This window comes from Myripristis murdjan, chromosome 9 (assembly GCF_902150065.1).
Source record: "Myripristis murdjan chromosome 9, fMyrMur1.1, whole genome shotgun sequence".
Taxonomy (NCBI): Eukaryota; Metazoa; Chordata; class Actinopteri; order Holocentriformes; family Holocentridae; genus Myripristis; species Myripristis murdjan.
The window spans coordinates 13,247,105-13,267,757 of NC_043988.1; the positions used below are offsets into that span (position 1 = coordinate 13,247,105).

Sequence of the window (20,653 nt, forward strand, 5' to 3'; positions counted from 1 at the left end):
CCCTGTGATTGAAAGAAAAAGTACTATAATATGTAAATGAGGGTAGAATGTCTTAGGGTAGAATGTCTTAAGCTGAAACAAAATGTATACGTGGATGTTTTTCTGGAAAAGTAATTCATTTATTCTATTGCTGGTGGTTTATCTTATGAGAATGATAACCCTAGGATTACTAGAAATCCTAATTTAATCACTGTTTGGTTAACCATTACGCCAAATCACTTTGGATAGTTTATTGCCTTTAATGACATGTTATTATTACTGTTGTTGTTGTTGTTGTATTAAGAAAAACAGCACAAACGTGCTGCACAGTTCTGGTGTTGACCCAGACCGACCTAGGGAATGACAGCACCAGCCCCTGAATCACGTGTGTAAATCTCAGGAAACGGATGTGTGTGTGTGTGTGTGTGTGTGTTTCCTTCCAACAATGCTGTACTGGGTAGGGCTGTATTTTCATGAGTGGTGTGGGAAATGCAGTACAGAGGCAGGACCCTGACAGAGCAGGCTAAGGAGCCATGAGGCTGAATGAGAGGCAGGGTGTTGTGCCTCACATCCGGTCAGTGTTTTTGACAGAGCAAGCCTACGTTTGTTTGACCGGGAGCTGCTTGTGGGTCCAGCATGTTGAGGGCTGACAACACTGCCATGAGCCTCACTGAAAAGGTCATTACTGAAACTTCTCCTGGAAGGCTTAAGCCATTATTTTGCTAAAGAATAGGTTTGAGACAGAAGTTGAGAAACTTTTTACTCTGACTCTCCTGGATGTGTCATCTAAAACCCAACTTTTCTTTTCTCATTTCAGTCACGAAAATCTTGGATTGAGGAAACCTTCCTCAAGAGAGAGTGTGTAAAGTTTATCCCTTCCTCTCGGGACTTACACAGGTAAATGGGAATTTGAATATACACTGATGACTAACCAAAAAAGTGACTATAGCATATGAATTTCTTAACAGAAATCCTATCTGGCTTACGCAATAGTACACAATTTTTCACTAGCACTACTGAATGCATAAAACATTACTCTGAGAGCAGAAATGTTTGGAATTTAGCCCGTTCTTCCAGGAAAAGAGATCATGTGTTTTTTTTTGTAATGTGTTATTTCCTGTTTGGTGCAGATGCATTCCAGTATGTCAAGTCTGCCAAAATTTGATCAGGTATGGTGATATATAAAATGTGTGTGTGTGTGTGTGTGTGTGTGTGTGTGTGTGTGTTTGCATGAGCTCTCTTCTCATTCTGGTGACACACTGCATCATGGAAAGTGTCTATGACTAAAATTGACTACATGTGGGTGGGTTGCAATATTTAGAAAGTGGAATGTCTTACATTATATCATATTATATTGCATATCTTGACTTTGTCAATAATATTAGAAGTTACTGGATGAAGGGAAAATGGAGATGATTATTATTGATTATTTGTTTCATAGGCTAGTCTTGTTAATTAAGTACATATATATATAATGCCTAAGATCTGTTTGGAGTGTGCTTTTTGTCTCTTTGCTGAACAAGTTGCTTTTGTTTAATGACAGACTTTCCCCAAACTGTCACATTTTAAACCACTTAAACCTGTAAAATAGGTTTCCAGTTGAATTTTGTTACCCTCTTGAATGACGTGAACACATTATGCAGGAAGGAAAAACCCTTTTCCCCAAATTGTTTGATGGGACTTTCAGTCACCAAGATTGCCATCTAATAAAAGTGAAAGGATATATAAAGACACTGATAAGGACAATGAGAAAGGGAAAGCGGGAAGGTTTTTTTTGTCAGCCAGTATGGTTCCTGTCTCTTTCCACTTCCCAGATGCTGCTGTGGCCGCCTAATAGGGGAGCACCTCTGGCAGGATTCATTCCCTCCCATGTCCCTCTGTCCTGGTCCTGGACAGGATGGGCAGGAGGACTGGTCCACAGAGCTCCACACCAGGGCCAGTCCCACTAACGCTTATGGGATCATAGACTTCCAGGACAGTGCTACACGCGTCTGTCGGGCCAAGGTCTGTAAATCTGTTTTCAGTCTATGTGTGTTTCTAGGCCATAGGAAAATTTTTGTATTTGCTCAATTAACATGCTAAATTTAGAGAAGTCTAATCTAATTTTCTACAAGGGATTACTCATAAAATTGAAGGTAAATGTTTGGCCTGGGGTGAGCAAGACAGGCGTTTGGATTGTGATGGTTTCATAAACAGGTGTGCCTAGCTTCTTTGTCGTTCGTTGTGATGTTAACATGTTAGTAGGTTGAATAGAAAGATAATTTGTTTGTAATTAGAGCATGACAGACTTAAAATCACAGAGCAGAACACATACGTAAATGAATTGTGAACCTCGCAGTCCCAAATAACTCCATGTGTATTTTACTCTCCAGTTTGTTCGTGTGGCTGTAGACTCAAAGCCAGAGATGCTACTGCAGCTGATGCTGAGAGAGTGGCAGATGGAGAGGCCCAAGCTATTGCTGACTGTCCAGGGAGGCTCGGAGAACTTCACCCTGCCCCCTAAAGTCAGTCAGGCCTTCAGCAAGGGGCTGATCACTGCCGCTCTCAGCACAGGGGCATGGATACTCACTGATGGAATTAACACTGGTACGGGCCGGAAATGGCTGTATCTGTGACTGGTGTTGGTGTGTTTGTGTGTGCATGGTTACATTTGTACTGGTAACAAATGTCTGCTGTCAGTTTCTGTCATAAGGACCTAAAATGAGTTATAGAGCAGTGTCTGATAAGAACGGACATGACAAGCAATGACTAGATTCTGAGGTAAGATATGGTATGCTGCTGATTCATTAATACCTTCATGTGACTAAATGAGGGATTTCCAACTTCATCTCAATCATTGCTCATTTTGTTTGTCATTTTTATTCGATAAATCAACACACGTTGTAAATATACAGCTGATTAGTAATGTTGATTAGTAAGTTTAGCAGTCATAGGCTAAAGTTGACAAAGTTGTTAAAGTTGTCAATGCAATGCAGTAGCAGATAATTGTATGTATTTGCTTGCAGTGTTAGTTATTTCTTTTGCAAGCTTGTTGAATTGTACAGAACTTTGTCATCCTTGAATTTGATATACAGCATATAGCCTAATACTTTACTTTTCATTTTAACATGCCATGGTCTCTTTTTATATCCTCTCTAGGTGTGTCAAAGTATGTTGGGGAAGCGGTGAAAACATTTGGCAGCCATGACCTCAGGAAGAGAAATACAGTGGGAGTCACGCCATGGGGGGTGATTGACAATAACAGTGACCTTATAGGCAGAGATGTGAGTGCTAAAATCTTGTTGAATGTGATTACACCTTCTCATCAGTTTGGTATTGAATAAGTTTAAACCTCACTAATATGTCTTAGTGTGCTCATATATGGTCCTTGTCTCCTGCCCTTTGGTGTGGTTCAGGTATTCAGGCCCTACCAGCCTCTGGGAAACCCCTTGAGCAAGAGGGCTTGTCTTAATGGTTTCCACTCCCATTTCCTGTTGGTGGATGATGGAACTCTGGGAAAACATGGTTGCCAGCAAGGCCTCAGGAGGAAGCTGGAGAAACACATCCAGCTGCAGAGGATACACCCTCGTGAGTTGGTGTGTTTGTCGGTACGGCATAAAGGCTGATGTGACTGATGTAAGTAGCATCACCCTTGCTCTCTTCCCCTCCTTGTAGGACTGAACCAAGGGGTGCCAGCAGTGTGTGTGGTGGTGGAGGGAGGCCCTGCTATTGTATCCACAGTGCTGGACTATGTAAGCAGGGTGCCCCCTGTGCCAGTCTTTGTCTTCGAGGGATCAGGCAGGGCTGCTGACCTGCTTGCTTTCTTACACAAGCAGACTGCTATAGACAGGTACGTAGAGGATGTAGATTTCTGACTTAGACCTTTTCAACTCATGATGCCTGTTTTACACTAAATCACAGCTGGACTCAGGATGTCGACCAGTCGGCGGGTTGTCCAAAGGATTAGTCAACAAGTGGGTCTCAATAAAGGCCCATATTTAAATCAGGCTGTACTGTGTTTAGGCTTAAGAATGACGAATTATCTTAGAATCTTAAGAATATGTGCATAATCAATGTTTTCTTAAATTAATAAAAATTTTTGTTGAGTATAAATCTACAGCCTTGGTATACTTTGCAAGCTACTGTGCAGCTTTCTATATTCTTTCTAAAACTGGTGCATAACTTAGCATTGGGGCAAACAAAATCTGAATTAAAGAAAGCATCTTGTTAGTTTGAAACTGCACAGATAGCTTGTGAACCAAATATTTATTGAACAGAGCTGTTGACAGTTAATCTGGTTACTGCATGTTTTAGGCAGCTGGCTGCTGACATCCAGGAGGACTTCCTTGTTAGGATTGCGAATGTGTTTGGAGTAGAGAGGGCAGAAGCCTCTCACCTTTACAGCCTTCTCCTGCAGTGTATGGATCACAGGCAGTCTGTAAGTATAGCAACAGTTTTAAATGTGTGTTGTGACAAGACATTTGGGCTGCTTACACTGTTTCATTTTATGTGTTTGAACAACAGATCACCATCTTTGATTCAGAGTCAGACGACCAGCAGGCACCAGATTCAGCTATTTTGACCACTACACTCAAAGGTTCTTATTTTCTACTTCTTTGCTGTGATAATGGTAGTCTGAGACAAATGGCAGTGTGGGCTGGACACATCAGATTTGTTTGTGTAATCTGTGTAATGTTTGTATGATGAAAAGGAACCAATGCCAGTCCTGCAGAGCAGCTGAGCATGGCGCTAGCATGGGATAGAGCTGACATTGCTAAGAAACATGTCCTGGTGTACAGACAGCATTGGCAGGTGAGGTTGATAAGGTTCATCACTAATGCATGCTGTGGTCTCATTAAATGCCAGAAGACATGACATGTATTCTCTAAAAATTTTCATAGTGGTTGTGTGATCATGTAATTGTAATTATTTCATGTGATGCATCCAGGTGGGCTCCTTGGAACAAGCCATGCTGGATGCTCTGGTGATGGACCGTGTCAGTTTTGTCAAACTGCTGATTGACAACGGCATGACCATGAGCCGCTTCCTCAGTGTGGATCGCCTGGAGGAGCTCTATAACACGGTTATTATAACACCTTAACCTGATTTTTGTACTTAATGTTGTGTCACTTTCTTTTTTTAAATCCTCCATCTCCTTAACACCATTTACTTCTGCCTTTGGTGAAGAACAGAAATAGTATACAAATACAACATAGAAATGAAGTTGTAATATGCTCAACACAAATTTATTTCTCAGCAAAGAAGGGATTTATTGAATCACTCACAATAGCCACACAGAGTTGACACTGCAAACGCCCAAGTGTAACACAAAACATTGTACGCTGATGCTTTCACCCTACACTAGTTTTGTCTGTTTTGTTGTGTGATTTCCTCTTTGTCCCTTGGACGTCTCGTAGCTACATAAACAAAGGAAATTCAGTTCTTTTGTTAGTGGCTCCCTTTTCTAGCTCTTTAAGCACAAATTCCAAAGCAGTGTCCTTGATTGAAATCACAATAATGCACTGTAAGTGTTTTTCACTGAAATTATCTCCATTTTCTGGTCAGTATTATTCATAGTGTTTTCCCAGTTGTTTAAAGATGTTTTTGAGATCACAGAGCTCTTTTTCATGGTCCACTCGCTCTTGGCTTTCTCCTCGTTGCCTTTATCTTCTGAGTATTATAGTATATTTAATAATTGATAACCCCGTGATAATAAGTACCCTTAAAAAGATGAAGCACCCATGGGCTGCTACTGTTTATGTGAGTATTTAGTCTTTTGCAGATTTGTTTATCTTGCTATTTCATTAAGAAGTAACAAATATACTGGGCTTTTGTGCAGACTGAGTGACTCTGTAGTGGGTACTTTGTATTTACCTGTTTATATCAATCTAAATCATTCGTGATTCATTAAAAATAATATCATAATGCTATTTCTCTCCTAAGCCACAGGGACAAACAGACAGTTTCCTCCAGCACCTTGTTGAAGATGCAAAACAGGTAACTTGTTAGTAGTGCTTGGCAATATTTTGATATTAAATCAATATTGTGATATGAGACAAGGTGTCCGCTGAGATTTTGGATATCGTAAGTTTGTGATATGGTAGATGTGTTGTCTTTTCCTGGTTTTAAAGGCTGCATTACAGTAAAGGGATGCAGTTTTCTGAAATTATTAGGCTGTGCTTTTATTTGTCTCTCTGTGCTTGGTGAGCATATCCCCATATCCCCTGTAGTACTGTTGCAGTATCAATATTGAGGTATTTTAAAATATTGTGATTCAGTTTTGTCCATATCGACCAGCCCTAGTTGTCTGGATGAAATCACATAAAATCACTTAATATCTATTTTAAGCCACTTTATATAGAAGCATAACAAGCCAGTTCACACAGACAATATTGGCTTTAAGACAGGATAGGACAGGACTTGAGCTTAGCTTAAGTGCATTAAGTTGTAGTACTAATGTGTGTGTTTATATGTATTTGTGTGTTCTTGTATATAGCATTTCTGTAATGTGTTTTTGTGTGTGTGTGCAGACCTCTCTGCCCAGAAGTTACCGTCTGTCTGTCATCGACATGGGCCTGGTGATAGAGTACCTGATAGGAGGAGCGTACCGCAGCACCTACACACGCAAACACTTCAGAGCTGCTTACAACCGCCTGCAGGACAAGGTGAGCAGGGATCAACGTATCAGCAGTACACTCATCATCAGTCGACAAGTTATATACTGCTCTTCATTTGTCCACTCTGCTCTGTTAAATGTCCCCCCAAACATCAGTTAAATAAGTTTGTTTATGTTACTTTGTTCATTAATAGACCCTTTTCACAGCAGATATTTTGACATGAAATAGCAGGGTAAACACAGGTGTTACTAATGACATTAATGAAGGTCCCATTCCATTTAGGTCTAACCGAGCCTGGCCCTGCTGTTGTTCATGCTGGCTCACTGAAAACGTTCTGCTACACTGAAATGGAGCAAAAACCTTAATTGATGTCATTAGTAACACCTGTGTTTACCTGCTATTTCATGTTCAAATGGGTGCTGTGAAAAAGGTCTGTAGTTATACTTGTGTCTTTTCACACAAACTGTTCTTGGTTGCCGTTGTGTGACAGGAGAGTGTCCGGGACAGCTCCAGCTCACTATCTAAACAGACGACAGGAGTGGCACCCAACTCCAAGAGGAGCAGGAGTCCCCAGCGCCTGCATTTCTTCAGAACTGCTCAGCCTTACAAACGCAAGGTTGGCCTTTTTTTCACTTATGTGGCAGAAAGCAAATACAGGGTAATAGTAAAAAATATTGTACTCCACAAAGAATTGGATCTTTCTCACAGCCAAAACGTGACAAATGTGTTATCTTGTAATAACCTGTAGTTGTAGTGCCTTTAAGGGGCTTTTTGAAAATGTTCACCGCGTATTACAGTGTTGAGATTTCATCGTGGGGAGCAATGATGAGGTTAAGAACCTCTGAAAATTACATTTATATACAGAGTGCTTGTCATTTGTCAAAAGACAAAAAAAAAATGAAATACTGAAATTACCTTGACCACAAACCTAACATCTATTTCTGCTTTTGATACATCTTGGAGCCAGCGTAGATGACAAATCAGCTCTGGCTTGAGATTAGAATTCGAAATTTCTTTTAAGTTATCCAAGGAATTCCATTTGCTATAAATCTCAAACTTAAGTTTCTTAATGGCACTTTTTGGATCTCTAAGGCACCCCTAAGTTCTTAGAGGCAGCTTTGAAAGAACATTTATTCCTACATTGTAATGCTCTGTCCTCATTCCATCATCTCCCCTTCTCTTTACATCCTCCTCTCCTTTCCTTTACTTCCCCCTCCCCTTATTCTGCTCTCAAACCTCCTCTGCCCTTTCTTTTATTTCCTTGTCCCTTCTCCCCTTTTTAATCTCTTTGCTTATTCATCATTCTGCTGTTTCGCTCTGTCTAGGAAACAGACTCATCACCTGGGAACTGTCGAGGAAGGACCTCGACCCCTGACCTTGGTGAACCTTCACTGCTGGTTCACTTCAATTTCAATGACCTGTTTGTGTGGGCGGTGCTTCAGCGGCGCCAGCCGTTGGCACTATTCTTGTGGCAGCATGGCGAGGAAGCACTGGCGCGTGCTACGGTGGCCTGTAAACTCTACCGCTCCATGGCCTCTGAGGCACGGCAAAGCAACATGGATGACAACACTGTCGAGCAACTCAAGATGTACTCACTGTGAGTGTGTGTTTGGGGCCGTTGTTTGTCTAATCTGTAAAACATCAGCACAGTGAGTTCTTGCCAGCCAAAAGGAGTTATACATTAGCATAATTAATTTGGTGCATCGTTATTTATGTAGATATTTATATAGGTTTTGTAATGGTCATGTTCTTGTCATGGCTCTATTTTTCTAAAACTATGCTGTCCATATATATCCCACCTGTATTTGTATCTCAGTGAGTTTGGTCAGCTTGCGGTGGATGTGTTGGACTGTGCGTTTCGTCAGAGCGAACAGATGGCCATGAAGCTGCTGACCTCTGAGATGGAGGCATGGAGCCACTTCACCTGTCTGCAGCTGTCTGTCTCCTCAGGTCACAGGCTGTTTGTCACACACTCCTGCACTCAGACCCTTCTCACTGATCTCTGGACTGGGCCACTCAACATGAGGAAGAACTCCTTTCTAAAGGTAGACATTGTAAACATTGCCAGAGTGTGTCAGGTCATTCTAAATCTGAAGTGCTTTCCTGCTTTCCTAAAATCACATTCTTCACTATTATAGTTAAGTTGTAAGAAAGAAAATGAAATTATAGGTGACAGTTAAAAATAACAAATTAAATGAGCATATTGCTAAAAATTCTCTACAGGCTACAGGGTTGCACAGTGCTTAAATGCTATTTTTCTGGATAACCAGGGTTCAAGTCCCATGTTTTCAAACATCTGCCCAGCTGAGGTCAAGACACTGATCTGAATCTCTGACAGCTCCCCGGGGAATATTCTGCACTGTAGATTGGAGTATTATATACCTGAAAAGAGAATTGGGGATATGGGGATTAATAAAATATCATAGTAGTCATAGTAGTGTAACGTGTGGTTCTGCATACAGACTTGGCTTACCAGCTCCATCATTATATATTGTATAAATTAGGATCTGTAGATGTAAGAGAGAGCTGATGCCACTAAAAGAGATTTAAGTTTCAGTGTTTAGGTTCTAGTTGAACAAGCTCACATGACACCCATAGTGATGAAGGGTCTTGATCTCCTACCCTCCTGCTCTCTCAGATCATGCTGTGCCTCCTGTTGCCCCCTGCCATCCTGCTGCTGGAGTTTAAGAGCCAGGCTGAGATGTGCCATGTACCACAGACCCATGAGGCGCTGCTCTTTGGGCGTGACTCTGTGAAGCCATTGGTGACTCAGGAGGAAACTGGGCAGGCGGTAACGTGCCAGTGGCAGACTTATCCAGCACACTGAAATCCTCATGGCTTGGGACAAGTGATGGATGACAGTATTCTGCTCTGTTCTCTAACAGGATCACCAGGATGCAGAGCGAGGCCTGTCATGCTATGAAAGTTGTCTTGGTCCAATATCAGAAACTGTCTCCTCACTGACCACGCGGTGTCTGTTCTGGATCAGGAGGCTCTATGAGTTCTACACTGCTCCTGTTGTCAAGTTCTGGTTCCACACAGTAGGTGGCGTATAGGCACAGGGGATGTTACCATACCAGAACTTTGCTAGTAATACCAGTACCAGTGAAATTATACATTTCTCAAAACCTGTTTTGATACCATGGCAAAACGAGAAATTTCTCATTTAGCACACACCCTTTTATTCCAAATATTGTTTAAGTATGTAAATGCACAAGCTAGACACGAATAAGAAAACTGCACCTGTAACTCTTGGGTAGAAAGCAAAGCACCAAAACAAAATACTAATTTCAAATGAAAGGAAATGTATGAAATATCCTGCTGCACGAATAAATGCCATGGTGTGATTTACCGACTTCAAGTGTTTCAATATTTAAAGACACTGACTGGCCACTGGAACGTGATGTCGAGTTGTGTTCTGGAAAAAGTTGAATCTGGTTCAACTTCTCATCAGAAGGCCAGACGGTGTGCACTGCCAGTACAGCGGAGTCCTGCCAGACTACCCCCATTCAAAACAAGAAGATTCTGTGTGAATAAGCTCAAAGGCCACTTTAGAATAAAAAAAAATAATTACACTGTGAGGGATCAAGTTAAACTGACACTAAAAACACTAAACACGAATGTTGGCATCATTTTCAAAATGTTGGTACTGGCTTTATACTGGAGGATCGATTGTTATGACATCCTTGGTGATTCCTGAGTCTTTCTGCCCATGGCCTTCAATCTCATTTTCTGTTTTTATATGTGTGATTAAATATGACATCTTATCTTTCTCAAACTGTTTTTATTTATGGACTAAGAGTTGAGATGCCTCGTTTTCCTATGTAAAAGTGCAGGATTTAGAGTATGGTTTTGTGTGTGGATACTTTGCTCTGCTTGCCATTTAGGCCTACTTCTCTCTCTCTCTTTTTCTCCATCCCTGCTGTAGATGTCCTACTTAGCCTTCCTGATGTTATTTTCCTACACTGTCCTGGTGAAAATGGAAGATCAGCCCAGTGTTCAGGAATGGTTGGTCATAGCCTACATCCTGTCCACTGCAGTGGAGAAAACCAGAGAGGTGAGAGAGCAAGTGGTGAAATAGAATGAGTAGGAAGAAGAGAGAGGAGGGAGTGAGGCAGGGAGAGCAAACAGGGAGAGGGCCACTTAGGGGTCATGTTTGGTGAGTTGCACTGCTGTGTGTGAATTGCAGCCCTTATCACGAGTGTGTTTAGACTCAAATTCTTAGACTGCCACAGTTTTGACTATAATTAATGTCCTCTCCCATTTTCTCTCTTCTTCCCTGTTATGTGCCTCTCTTCTCTCTTTTGTTACTATTTAACTACATGCTCCCATGTAGGCGTCAGCGGTACCTTTCCCACAGAAAGCTGCGAATTTAAAATGTCAAAAGGAATGTTCAGAAGTGATCAATGATGGCAGTATGGCTTCAAAGATTGCTCCAGTGTTTCTTGAAGTTAGCCCCCTATTCCAATTAGCCTTTTGCCTTTGTGAAATTGCTACGGATGTTTACATGTGATTATCATACAGTTACCTAAAAGGAGACTAGTGTTCCCTATTTTTAGACACTATTCAATTACAACCATGATATCACATTTCCTATATCAAATCTATACTTCAGAGATGTGCTGTAAAGTAATCTGTATTTGAAGGCGTAGGCATAAAATAGAAAAGTAAAAGCATATAATATATATTTTATTTGTGAATGAAAGGAATTTTATAACTGACTAATGTGATTACCTTTGCCCAAGAAATTTGGTGGGCTGGTTTCCATTACAATGGTGTTTGGTGACATAAAAACTGTCCAAATGTGTACATTTCTGTTAGGTGCTAATGTCAGAGCCGAGGAAGCTGAGTCAGAAGCTGAAGATTTGGTTCTCAGAGTACTGGAATGTGTCTGACTTCATTGCCATCCTCCTCTTCCTGGTTGGACTTGTGCTGCGTTGGCATACAGGCTCTTATCGGACAGCAGGACGCATCAGCTACTGTCTGGACATCATCTTTTGGTTCGTCAGGGTATTGGATCTGCTGGCAGTCAACCAACATGCTGGACCTTACCTCACCATGATCACCAAGATGGTATGTAGACACAGGATACTACTTCTTGTAAGGGCAAGAAGCAAACTGGATAAGATTTTGAGGCATTGAATAGTTTTTGTAGCCCATTCTTACAGATGCGAGGCTGTACCTGGATGTACACTGCATGAGAAATATATCTGCACATCTGTAATACTAGAAAAAAAAAACACTAGAGCGCATCCCTCCACCAACACTATGCAAATGTGAAGATATGCCAGTTCCAAATATAATATTCACCAACAGTTAATCGGGCCCATCACCACACCACACACTTCTTTAGCCAATCAGTGTGAAAAAATTTATCATTTCTTCCTTTGCCCATGATCAACTAACTTTCCACCAACTTTCATGCAAATCCATTCATAATTTTTTGAGATATCCTGCAGAAAAAAAAACAAACATGGAATGGGGCGAAAACATAACCCCTGTCCAACTGGCAGAGGTAAGGAACACTTGAAAAGGAAAAAGTTCATACATTTTAGTTATTATTTTCTCACCTCTTTTTTGCACCCATTTTCTCCCCTTTCCTTCCCTTTCCTTGTCTGCCCAGACCAGTAACATGTTCTTCATTGTGGTGATGATGGCGATAGTGCTGCTGAGCTTTGGAGTGTCCAGGAAAGCCATCCTGTCACCAGATGAGGACCCATCCTGGAGCCTAGCCAGGGATGTGGTCTTTCAGCCTTATTGGATGATTTTTGGAGAGGTCTACGCAGGAGAGATAGATGGTTCGAGGTTCAATAGAAAATGACATATACCCATTTTTAAGTGTAGACTGAAGCATTCACAGAAAATGTCACTGGTTTATCAACAGCTGATATATATCAAATATGTAACATTAAAAACCTTCAAATTTCCGTTGTTCTTCACAAGTCAAAACATTGTATTGACTTTTGCTATTGACATGCGTGTGTTTTTCCACTTTGTGTGCGTGTGTGTGTGTGTGTGTGTGTGTGTGTGTGTGTGTAACAGCATGTGCCAAAAACAGCACCTGTCCTCCTGGTTCCTTCCTCACACCCTTCCTCCAGGCTGTCTATCTGTTCTTCCAGTACATCATCATGGTCAACATTCTCATCGCGTTCTTTAAGTAAGCATCTTAATAATGAATGATTCAATTAACTGTGCCTAATTGAAAAGGGTAGTATATGTGGTCTATTCATATATTCTGTTCCAAAACCTAGATATATAGTTTTTAACTCTATCTCACTGAGCTGCGCTGGATAATGTTTCTATGAAAAAACATACTCACTGCTGTTTTTATGCTCCACTGCATGCCATGCATTTTCCCCTAAAAACTGGCAAATGCCTCACCTTGGCTTTACATTGCAATAAAAATTTGCTACATTCAGTCTAATGCCAAACCAGTTTACACAATTTCCTACCACCCAATGATAAAAATCTCTGCATTTTGCATTATTGTGAACTTTGCAAAGCAGTGGACACTTGACCTTAAATGACACATTTTACATCAACCACACTTCATAATTTCTACTGGATCTGTGTGTTGATATTATAGCATGGCTAATTACCCTGTCTGACAAATTCATGACTGTTGCAAAATTTTGATTTCTCCTGTTTTTATTGACACAGGAAGATTAAAGTGCATTCTGCTCAGCAACCTGGATGTGTATTTTCAGTCATCATTTAATTTACAGCAACAAGAGGCAGACCAATCATATGGAAGTGGAAAATTCTGCATCACAGATTTGAGGGATTCTACTACAAACTATGTTTTTATCTTCTTGTAAACAGCAACATTTACTTTGACATGGCATCAACATCAAATAAGCTGTGGAAGTACAACCGTTACCGCTACATCATGACCTATCAGGACAGGCCATGGCTTCCTCCGCCACTCATCGTCCTCAGTCACATGACCCTCGGTGTGAGCGCCATCTACAGGAGACTTAGTGGAGAGGCTGAGCAGGAGGAGAGAGGCTCTGGGCTCAGTGAGTACTTTAGTCGGAGTATATGTATCTGTGTCTGTTCATCTGGTCAGGTGTGTCTCTATTAATTTGTTTCACTGTTTGCCAACACCTTAAAGGTCAGAATGCAGAACGTTTTTCAAAATTGTGACTCTTTGTTTATTCTGCCTCTTTACCAGAGCTCTACCTTGGCCCTGAGGATCGTAAGAAGCTCCATGAATTTGAGGAAAGATGTGTAGAGACCTACTTTCATGAGAAGAGTGAAGGTCTCCAGAGCAGCCAGATCAACAGGATCAGAGCCACAGCTGAGAGGTTTCATTTATTTATTTAATTATATTCCTTTCCATTATATGTTCCTTATAAAGAGGACGATGACCTGTGCAGTTTTTGTAAAGTTCGAGTCCATGTGCAAAACTAGAGCCACAGATATGCGACATTGTAACTATCAAACTTCACATCCTTGAGCCTTGTGTATGTCTATCTGTATTTGTGCACCACTAGAGCGGAGGAAATGTGCTTGATGGTTGAAGAGGTTTCAGAGAGGGTCCACTTCATTCAGGACAGTCTGTCACTGTTGGACGGTCAGCTGGGTCAGCTCCAGGACCTGTCAGCCTTGGCTGTGGACACCCTCACCCTGCTCTCCGCCTCTGACAACATCAGAGGCAGACTAAATCAGGAGGAGGCATGCCCGGCCAAATATCGAGCTATCGCAGCATCCCACCATGTCCTCCCGCACAGCTGGACTCTCCCACACAGAGGTGGAAGAGATGGAGATATCATCAGCCTGCGGCGAGTGTTGGCCAAGACGTGTAAAAGTACTCCGCCTTCATTGCTGAGGGGCTACACTCGGGTGGCGAGCAGATTGGCATCAGAGTACCATGTAGGCGCCAGGGGAAGCCGGGGGGGAAGACAAGGACATGATGAGGAGCAGGAGGAGGAGCAGAAAGAGGTGCTGTTTTCAGTATGCCTCACTGATGTTGTCCCTTTCTGTGATTTTTTGTTTGTATTGTGTTGGTATTGTAAGAAGGAAATAAAAATGAGGAATTAGGATATAGTCCCCTAGAAGCTCCACTGGTGCTACTCTGTAGCTGCCCCTGACCTCTGACCTGCCTGTAGGGGGACAAGAACAAGGAGATTTTCCACATTGCTCATTATTACAGGATATGCTAACGTGACCTTTCAGCTCCGGTATATAATAGCTATTGATATCTAATTACTTTTAGAGTTTTAGGATATTTTGTTTAATAACTGCTTTTTTCTTTACTCAGGATGCACCATGTACTGCTCCATCCCACCGCAGTGAGGTGTGGCAGGAAGTTTACCACCATGGTTCCCTCCCTCATGGCTGTGGAGTGGGAAATAATTTCAGTAGTTTCAGGGATCGGACCCCCTGTGAGTCCTGTGGACCATCCCGCTGTGTATCTCCCTCTGCCACCTGGTCCTGTGACAGGGATTTAGAGGCCCCACATCACAAACTCTGGACCTGTGACTCATACTTGCACCCCAGTCAAAGAGAGACATCCATGGAAGAAGAAAGGGAGGAGGAGGAAGAGGAGGAAGAGCAGGAAGAGAAGAAGACAGAGGAGCAGCTGTCTAACCTGGATGTATCCAGAGCATCAAGCTGTGCTGTCCTGTTGTCCGACCCTCGAGACATCTCAGAAGGTTTGGTAAACCCTGCCTTCTGCCAGGATGATAACCAACAAAGTTCTCGGCCCAGACACTCCACTCAGTGGGCAAGACCCATGAAATTGCCCAGGTGGGCACACCTGTCAAAGGACCGTCCCTATGGCCACTGTCGGTCTCTGTCGTCCAGTGTGGAGAATATGACCTTCTCTGATGCTCCAGTCAGTCCACTGAAGGGATCATTCCCTTTCCTTAATTTCCCATTGAATAATGAGAGTTTTCCGGGTGGCAAGAGCCTTAAGGAAGAGACATCACTACAGTGCAGCAGGAGCAGAGGTACTGTCACAGTTAATTATGCACTGGTTAGGTCATGAACCGCATAGATCTTATAGAGAGGAAATGCATCAGATTAATGGATCTTTATTCATAAGTGTATATTAATCTGCTCTGAACTCATTATTGTTCTTTGGAATTTTTTAGGGCTTGAGGCTCAGTTTTCTGACCACTATCTAGGATTGTTTCAAAAACCCTTTTCTAACCACCTCAAGGTTAAGGTGGACCATCCCAAATTTGAAATATTGTAGCTGTAGTTTTTCATAGACTTTGATTGTGAGTAAGTTAATCCGTTGGTGTTATACATCAATAAAAAGATGTGTATATGAATAATTGGAATTAAAGGACAGATAAGACAACAGCTCTGACAACATTAGTATTACCATTACAACTCAGCAAAAATTGTTGCTTATGGGAAGAAGCTCTGAATTAAGAAAAGAGCATCCATTGTTCCTGAGTTGACATGTTGATGCATTTTTGTTGCAGGGCTGAAATTTTAATTTTGGAAATTTTAAGCTCCAGTGAATGCAGCATTAGCTGTGTTTGCAGCAGAGGCTGTGTTGAATAAAAGGCAATATTTTTGATTGTCCTGGGACATCATTAGTTTTATCGGTCCAGTGTATAGGGGACACTTAAACAGATTATTCACATATGCAGCATTCCTTTCCTCTGTGTCCCATCCCTGCACATCAAAGACAAAACTGTGTTGTATCAAACATTTGAGTTAACTTTTTGTTTGTGCCAAGTTAGCTAATGAATCTCTGTGTGAACCTAATTAGACTATTGCCTGACAGCCTCTGGGTCCTGCAGAGTGGACACTCATTGGTCCGTGCACATTTTATCTTTTAAAACATATATGATTTTGTTTCTCTAGAGTGGTCCAAGTCATCTGACTTCACTCAAGTTTTGAGTGGAAGGGGGAGATGCCAGAACAGGAAGACAGTCAAGATACAAGAGAACAACCCAAATACTGTAATGTCACACTGAATGTATTTTAACCACATTCTTTTGAAATTTATTATAATCATAGCAGTTGCATTTCTTGATCATCCAGCTTTCAGGAAGCAAAACATTCTATTGGTTGCTTCATTTTAAAATCTGTGATTTTGCACTGCAACCTCTTTACTTCTATTTCATGTGGGCAATAGGTAAGCATGCAGTCTCATTTGTCTGATGCTTGCTGGAGGAGGCGAAGGAGGCAGAGAGGAGGAGAACCTACATCTTGGTCCGCTTCAACCAGCCTCAGTCAGCTAAGTATGGAACTAAAGCCCCATTTCAATGTCAAATATCCTACAGTATATTTGAAATGAGGGCTGTGGTGGAAACGGAGAAATATCTTGTCCAGATTTACTTTATCTCAGCCAGCAATTGCAAGTATGGATCATGCTACTGAATCTCAGTAGCAGCAGGAGGAAAATGATAAGGAGGTGAAGGTCAAGAACATGAGAATTAGAAAGAGTTTATCATAGCAAGGCGTTACTTAGCACCATTATACAACCAACCAAGTGTATAAATGTATGAAACAGCAGCAATAGACAAATAAAATGTTTTATGTTTCTGTTTTGTTTCTAAGAATTGAATATTCATATTATCAATATCATTTCAGATTTTGACACCATGGATGTGTTGCAGAAACAAGTGTTTCCCCATCCGGTAAGACTGTGGTAGATAGTAGCAATATTAATAAAGAATATAGGAAGTGTTGAGCGTATATTATGTACCTTAAATTGGGCTGATGATTGTTGCATTGGCCTCCAGGATGTATGGAGTCCCACTCAGTCAGCATGGAACAGCGCGGCCAGATCTGTGAGCCGCAGGTCCTCGTAAGTTTGTCCTTTTGGTGCATCTGTTTGAGGAGTTAATAAACATAGTCAAGATTTTTACAGCACTAGAAGATAGTTACAGTTCAATAGAATCTGCTTTCAATTTGCTTTCAATTCACTATTTCTCTATTTCAGATTACAAAGTGGGATTGGCCCAGAAGGTATTTCAGGACACCATGGTCATTTCCCTCTAAAACAGTTTTCTACGTTACATTTACTCATCAATTTGACTTACTGTTTGTATACTTTCATTTCCCCTCATTTTGCTCACTGCAGCCAAGAGCTCCTCATTCCCGTCCACCGATGATCTGTATCCTCACTATTCAGGTATACACAGGAATATCATGTTTCATTTCAGTATTAGTGGTGCTCAACTTTTTTTGACCATCATATCCCAAAACCATTCATTTTTCCTGCCTGGAGTAGTCAGTTGCACACATACAGTTGATGTAATTCTGAGATTTCATGTGTGACTGTACCTGTAGAGTATCATAAGTAGTGGTTATGTTGTTTGTGTTAAAAGCGATGGAGAGAAATAATCTGATGAGACTGGCCCATACCATCCCCTTCACACCTGTTTCCATTCTGGGTATGTGTTTTGCTTGGAGTTATCATCTGCCTATTGTTAATTACTGTCAGTTTATTTTCTGTAACTAAAATATCAGCTCACAAATGTGTTCATACATTTGTTTTCTCTGTATTTCATGCATCCCATTCTGCCTCATTCTCTCTAGGAGGTGAAGAGGTGAGCATTTACTGTTTAGAAGAGGTTCCTGATGCCAACCCTGGACCGAGCTCCAGCACAGTTTCCTCTTGGTCATCTCGAGGCCTGTCTGCCATGCTGCAACCACTTTCCAGTGAGGAGGGCTCCCTCGATGGGGGTCTGCGCCGGGGGAGCAGGGTGCTGTGTACCTGGGCAGAGAGAGACGTGCTCAGGCCCGGTCTGGTGTATGTGGTCAAAGCTTTCAGGCCAGAGGTTGTGCGTGCCTGGCAGAGGTACTTCCATGGTAGCACGGCACTGCAGCTCTGCTTGAGGGTAAGCATGCCAAAAATGAGGAAAAAACGTGTAATGTGCCCCTAATCTCTTAGATTTTAAGACATTGGAAATTTTTTAAACTGTTTTCACATGTACTCTTTTTTAACCTATAAATTTCATGCTCTTCCTGTATTTGGCATCACTGAAGGAGATACAGCAGCAGAGAGCAGCCCAGAAGATGATGCAGGTATTCAACCAGGTCAAACCTGAGAGCATGCACCACTCTCCAAGGTGTGTTCGTGTATGGGTGTCCTTCTGTGTTTCTGTGTGTCTGTAGCAGTGTGTGTGCATGTATTAACATTTGCCTTTTGTCTCTACCAGCTTTCTGGATGTATCTCTCATGCTTTGGCATTCAAATGGCCAGTGGCTTACTATTGAGAGGAACATGTCTGGTGACTTCAGGAAGTACAACAACAACACAGGAGAGGAGATCTCCCCCTGCTGTTCACTGGAGGAAATGCTTCTGGCTTTCTCCCACTGGACCTACGAGTACTCCTGTAGAGAGCTGCTGGTTCTTGATATACAAGGTGGGGTCTTTTCTTGAGCATGTGCACACATGTGTGTATGTTTGCTGTATGCCTGTGTTTGCACACTCATGAGTGTAAAAGTTTGTGTCTGTCTTTCTTGGCCTTTATGTGTCCAATAATTTTTTCCTTTGTTTTTGACAGGAGTGGACGAGGAGCTGACTGACCCATCAGTTATTATGGCAGACGACCAAAGGTACAATAACCACCAAACTACCAGATCAAAGTTTGGCTTTGCTTGTTTTTCCACGCTTGATTTAGTGTAGATCTTAGAATTTCAAAGTATCCTAGGTACGTATTAGCAAAGGACAGGATTAAACATTGTTTCAGCTGTGTTTGTACTGCTTGATTTTAATGCAGTAGTAACAACAGCAGTAATGGTGAGATGCTGTTTGGTCCTGATAACCTGGGAGACGATGGCATCAGCGGATTCCTGCTGAAACACACCTGCAATGCCTACTGCCACCGACTGGGCCTGACAGGTCAGCGCACATGGACAGACACACAGGGTGTATGGTAGTGGCATGTATGTGTTTATGAGAGACAGTGAGAGTGGTTTTGTGTTTGCATAGCTTAAATACATAAAGAATCTACACAGTGTATTTGTTTTAATGAGATAGTGACATATGCATTCCTTAGTGTATACATGGGATTTTTTTGTCTGTGTGTGTGCACGTAGTGTTTTTTCCACTTGTGCACGTGTGTATGTGCATGTATTTATATGTCACCTCTGTGTCGTCACTCAAGAGGCCAACATTGGCTCTGAGTTAAATCCCCGACAACTTCAAATGAAGACAACACACACCAACAGCCAACTAATTAAGCCACGAGTGTTCGTTTATTTCTATGACAACAGTAGTGTTTGAGGCATGGGGGTGGGCCCTGCTTTGTGCGTTGTGCTCCACGGCCTTTGATTACGTATTAATCATGTCTTTGTGCTGGCGATGTGCTGCTGAGACATTAGCTTTGATTAGCTATTAATTAACGTCTCTGGGTAGACACGATACCGGCATCTAGAGGATAAGCGCTCGGAAAGAAAGTGTGCTCAAAAACAAACAAGCCCGGCAAACAAACACACATACACAAACATTCAGACACACTTGTTTTGATATTTCAAAGGTGCTTTGTGTTTCCTCTTCCTCTTCTTGTGTCCTCTCCAAGATTTCCCCAACAAATCAAACCAAATTATTCATGCCGGATGCATGGACTTCCTCCCAGGCCTGTCAGTATTCTCTTTCTTGTGGTAATGACTGTGTTGTTGGAGCGACATGTCTCGTACTGATGTTTCTGTTGTTCAGATTTAAGGAGGCGTCCGGACAGTCATGAGAACAGCAGGGACGCAGAGCCAACATCAGGGGAAGAAGAGGAAGAAGAAGAAGGAGAAGAGGTCGATGAATCCAGGATATAACCTGTGACCTGGGAAGTAGAAAAAAAATACATACACACACCGAAGTTCAACTGCACAAACACATATGTTGTCACAAAACACTGTCTCGGTATCACCTTCACCTTTAGATCTCATTGAAGGTGGTAGTGTGTGAATGTGTTTTGTTTCACGGGGTGTCAGAGATCGCCCTTTTTTCTACCAGGGACACTCAGGGCACTATTTAAAAAGAAGGGTTTATGTTATGACACCAAATGTCATGTATTAAAACGTTGCTGTTGAGACTTTTTTGAGATTTGCTGAAATCTTAAATGTTTGTACTTTGTTTATATATCCATTCTTTTAGCAGATGCCAGTTCC

The 20,653-nt window shown here is 41.8% G+C and overlaps 1 protein-coding gene across 1 annotated transcript; it reads left to right on the forward strand.

Moving 5' to 3' along the window:
• The first annotated feature begins 572 nt into the window (after nucleotides 1-572).
• Nucleotides 573-20,646, forward strand: trpm6 (transient receptor potential cation channel, subfamily M, member 6). Its single transcript, XM_030059249.1, has 40 exons — nucleotides 573-657; nucleotides 797-876; nucleotides 1,110-1,148; nucleotides 1,794-1,983; nucleotides 2,352-2,565; nucleotides 3,118-3,242; nucleotides 3,375-3,546; nucleotides 3,634-3,808; nucleotides 4,273-4,396; nucleotides 4,483-4,555; nucleotides 4,670-4,770; nucleotides 4,907-5,041; nucleotides 5,902-5,955; nucleotides 6,489-6,623; nucleotides 7,066-7,191; nucleotides 7,901-8,172; nucleotides 8,392-8,620; nucleotides 9,214-9,366; nucleotides 9,461-9,616; nucleotides 10,504-10,632; nucleotides 11,397-11,648; nucleotides 12,199-12,373; nucleotides 12,618-12,732; nucleotides 13,398-13,594; nucleotides 13,750-13,882; nucleotides 14,072-14,519; nucleotides 14,839-15,529; nucleotides 16,401-16,498; nucleotides 16,675-16,780; nucleotides 17,133-17,179; nucleotides 17,285-17,349; nucleotides 17,485-17,510; nucleotides 17,626-17,676; nucleotides 17,873-17,938; nucleotides 18,084-18,385; nucleotides 18,534-18,616; nucleotides 18,707-18,912; nucleotides 19,054-19,105; nucleotides 19,270-19,391; nucleotides 20,208-20,646. Exons 1-40 carry the CDS (start codon nucleotides 616-618, stop codon nucleotides 20,315-20,317), a joined length of 6,069 nt encoding a protein of 2,022 aa, XP_029915109.1. The 5' UTR covers nucleotides 573-615; the 3' UTR covers nucleotides 20,318-20,646.
• Nucleotides 20,647-20,653: the final 7 nt, after the last annotated feature.